Source organism: Mus pahari, chromosome 1 (assembly GCF_900095145.1).
Source record: "Mus pahari chromosome 1, PAHARI_EIJ_v1.1, whole genome shotgun sequence".
Lineage (NCBI taxonomy): Eukaryota > Metazoa > Chordata > Mammalia > Rodentia > Muridae > Mus > Mus pahari.
In genome coordinates this window covers 90,720,521-90,724,740 of record NC_034590.1, presented here as the reverse complement: position 1 = coordinate 90,724,740, position 4,220 = coordinate 90,720,521, and the positions used below count along the sequence as shown (strand labels likewise).

At 45.9% G+C, this 4,220-nt stretch overlaps 1 protein-coding gene across 1 annotated transcript in view; it reads right to left on the bottom strand.

Annotated features, from left to right (window-relative positions):
* Otoa (otoancorin) overlaps positions 1-4,220 on the bottom strand; it is a 79,869-nt gene that overhangs the window by 58,465 nt on the left and 17,184 nt on the right. Inside the window, exon 8 of the mRNA XM_021210191.1 lies at positions 2,568-2,803. Within this exon, the coding sequence (XP_021065850.1) occupies positions 2,568-2,803 (236 nt within the window). The remainder of the gene's footprint in view (positions 1-2,567; positions 2,804-4,220) is intronic.

Genomic DNA, 4,220 nt, shown 5'->3' with positions numbered 1-4,220 from the left:
GCCTGGTCTACAGAGTGAGTTCCAGGACAGCCAGAGCTATACAGAGAAACCCTGTCTCTACCCCTCCCCCCCCAAAAAAAAAAAAAAAAAAAAAACATTCTGGCAGCTTACAAAGAAACTCCATCCCCTTAGGTGCCACTCCTCAGCCCCTGGCTCCCCAGCTCCTGGAAGCCACCAGTCCACTTTCTCACTATGAATTCGCCTGTTCCGGATACTGCATATAAATGGGGTCATGCCATTCATTTATGTGTCTTGCTTCTTACACTCATGTGATGTTTTCAAGGCTGACACACGGAGCATGCACCAGGCCTTCATTCCTTTTTATGAATAAATAATATTCCATTATGTGGGTAGAATACTTTTTGGTTGTCCAGTCATCAGCCAATGGACATTTAGATTGTGTTTATCTTTTGTCTTGTTTCTTTGTTTGTTGGTGCTTGGAATTGAACCTAAAGCTCACACATGCAATGTGCATGCTCTACCAGTGAGCTGCATGCCCCTCCCCCTGTTTAGCCTCTTAAGGAATTACTAACTGTCTCCACAGCAGCTGCCCCACGGTGTGTCCTGGACATCACCGCAGCCCATCTCTAATTGTCATCAGCACCTGTCCATCTTGGGTGCCTTGACAAGTAACCTCCTGCTGGTGACAAGTGGTCTTGTCACTTTCTAAGCCACTACAGTCTGATTTACCACTTCTGTACCATCCTCCATGGCTCCAGTCACCATTCTCTCCTTCTCACCCAACCCAGAGGTCCTAGATGGTACAAACAGGACTTGCCATTTCATTACCTCTAGCACTGTCCAAACCTCCTGCTCATCTTGAAAACCTTCCAAACATCTGTGTCCCGGGAGCCTTCCTCTACTCACACCCACACCATGAGTACAACCTACCATCTCAACAGTTCATGCACTTTTCCTATCTAGCATTCCCACCAGCCCCCTTTCCAGTCATTCTATATGTGCACATACAAGTTCTCCATTAACCCTCACACAATGCTGTCCTTGTATTTTCTAACTCTTTCTTTCCTTTCCATTGGATTTTTGTTTCAATTTTTATTTTGTTATGTGTGTGACTGCTTAACTGTATGTGCATTGCATATGTGCAGTGACAGCAGAAGCCAGAAGAGGGCTTCCGATCCTCTGGAACTATAGTCAGAGGTAACTATGAACCACTGGATGAAGATACTGGGAACCAAACTCAGTTTCTCTGCAAGAGCAGCAAGTGTTCTTAACCACTGGGCCCTTGTTTTGCTTTTTAAGAATAAAGATAGTTGAAAAGCAGGGAAAATGGGAAGATACACAGAGACATGCACACACACACACACACACACACACACACACACACACATACACATACACACACACATGCATACGAAGTGGTAAGCATCATTTAAAGGAGATATTTCCCACTGCAAAACACTGTTTTCCAACCCCATGGAATGCTACTGCCCTGGGGGAGTCAGTTAGTCTCTGTCCTTAAACATCTCACCCATAAAAAAGAGAAAAGGTAGGTAGGTAAGTAGGTAGGTAGGTAGGTAGGTAGGTAGGTAGGTAGGTAGGTAGGTAGGTAGGTAGGTAGAGGAAGATGGGGAGAGAAAGCCTGGGGCTAGCCAGCTCAGGGTCAGGAGATGGAGCCCTCATGACTGGAATTAGTGCCTTTGTCTAAGAGACTCCAAAGAGCTCTTGCGACCCTTCTGCCATGAGAGAACATAGCAAGAAGATACTCCTATGAAAGGAAAAGGATACGAAGCCTGCCCTGCCTTGATCTTGGAAGTCCCAGCCACCAGAGATAAGTGTCTGTTGTCCAAGGCCTACAGCTTATTAAGATGCTCAGGAGAGCAATGTAGGTAGACAGGATATTTTGGCACTGGTTTTCAGTGTGTTTCAAGATTATTTTTTTACTTAAAACAAAAATACTGATTTTCTATTCATGAAATGAAGCCAAATTTTCTTTAATTTTTTTCTGTGTATTTATATGTGTTGCACATATCTGTTTGCATGTGTGTGGGTGCACATGTGTGCCCATGCCTATGGAGGCTAATGCTGATGCTGGGGATCTTCATTGCTTGCTTTCCCACTTTATTCATTGAGCCAGGGTCTCTCGATCAAGCCCAGAACCTCTTGATAAGGCTACACTCCCTAGCTTGTTTGTTCTGGGGATGCCCTGTCTGCCTTCCCAGGCTGGAATTACAGGCAAGCTCACACATCCACCTGCCCTTTACATGGGCTCTGGCGATCCAAACTCTGGTCCCCATGTTTGCTTTACCACACAGCCATTCCCCAGGCTTTCTTAAGTGGAAAGGGCAAAGAATAGTAAAGAAAAAAAAAAACACAAAACAGACCACAGGGGAGGTGGTGAATAGGTGTGGCAAAAACTAGAACAGTTTCCATGCAGATGACTACAACTGAGAGAAGAGTTTTAGTCAAAGCATCTCTCAGTTCTGCTTCAGAAGATGTATGTCTGCCTGTGCCACCATCGTCCCCCTTACTGGATATTAACCTCCCTGAATCCTCACAGCAGCCCCTGAGCAGCCTACAGAATTAAGCATTGAAAGGGAAAGACTCACAGGTTCTTAAAGGCATCCTCGTGCAGGTCCTGGGGTAGCCTGTCTGTGATGTCTGGCTGCAGGAAGCTGCCGGAGGACCCTCTGAGCACCCTGCCCAGGACCTCCACACACTCCAAGGCGTTCAGCACCTGGAAACAGCGTTCCAACGTGATGAGAAAGAGGCTGCGGTTCACACCAGGGCTCTGAAGGGCCTCGTCCCGAATGTCTCCTAAGTTGATGACGACGTCCTCTAGGTCCTGAAGGAATGAGAGAGATTAGAGTCACTGTAGCTGTGTGGCCAAAGCACAGGAGAAGACAGATTGAAGGAGAAATGTGTATCTGGTGTCCTGGTTTCAGGGTCACTCGGTCCCATGTGCTTAAACAGAACACGACAGGAGTGGGATCTTGTAGAGGGGGTTGTTCACGGCATCGTTGACAGGAAAACAGGGAAATGAAGTAACTAATCATAATCTTCAAATCCTGCCCCCCAAGACCTGCTACCTACTATTAGGCCCCATCTCCTAAAATTTCCACCACATCTCCCGAAATAAACCCATCAGCTGGGAACTGTGAACTTATGGGGCACATTCCATATTCAAACCATCACAGTCACATGAGAGCTGCCTCTTGACTCAACAGCACTGGAAGCATGAAAAAATTCAGGGTCAGAGTTTCATAGCATGCGGCTAGTGGAAACTTCTAGAAGTTTATATCACCTTAGGCTTAAAAGCAAGGCTTTCACTTGTTCTCCCTATACTAGGTGGCTTCGCATGCTCCGGGTGAGCATCATGACGATCACACCTTCACCGTCGCTGGCATAGAACTGATTTACGGTGTTCACTTCAGGTGACCATAGGCACCAGACTCTGCAGCCAGAGCAGGATCTTTGTCACAACCGAAATCGTGGGCATGTTCACAATGCACTACAGTCACGGCAGACATCTTGAGATCTTTCCAGTCAACACTTGTTGAGAGTTCCAGAAGTCACTAGACTGAGTTCTGTTAGTGGATATGTTAAACACACAGTTTACCTCTGTGTTTGTACCAGGCTCTTCTGTAAGTGCTCTTCAAGAGAATTGACTTCCTTTGTAGCCTGTGATTTGTTTTACAAGTTTTTAAAAGCATCACTCTGAGATAGGACCTTGGCTTCTCCAGGTAGGAACCCATTTTCCACCCTCAGATTCAGTATTTCTAAGCTGTGTCACTAGAGGTTATTATACTCTGTAAGACTCCGTTTCCTTGCCTGATTATTAAAATGCAAACGTATTTCTTATTTTTTATCTTGTTTGCAGGTACTGCACATGGAACTCAAAAAATTGTGCATCCTAGGCTATCACTTAACCACCATGTTAGACCTTCAGTCTGTTTGTGTGTGTGTGTTTGAGAGAAGGGGGGGGGGAGAGGGGAGAGGGAGAAGGGGGTAGAGAGAAAATGAGCTTTTATAGTTCAGTCTGGACTGAAACTTTCTCTGTAGCCCTTAATGATGTCAAAATCTGGGATTGCAGGCATGAGCCAGCAAGCCTGGTTTTAAATGATAACATTCTTCTTAACCTTGTTTAAGAATACTGTGGAGTTGGGCGGTGGTGGTGCATGCCTTTAATCCCAGCACTTGGGAGGCAGAGGCAGGCGGATTTCTGAGTTCGAGGCCAGCCTGGTCTACAAAGTGAGTTCCAG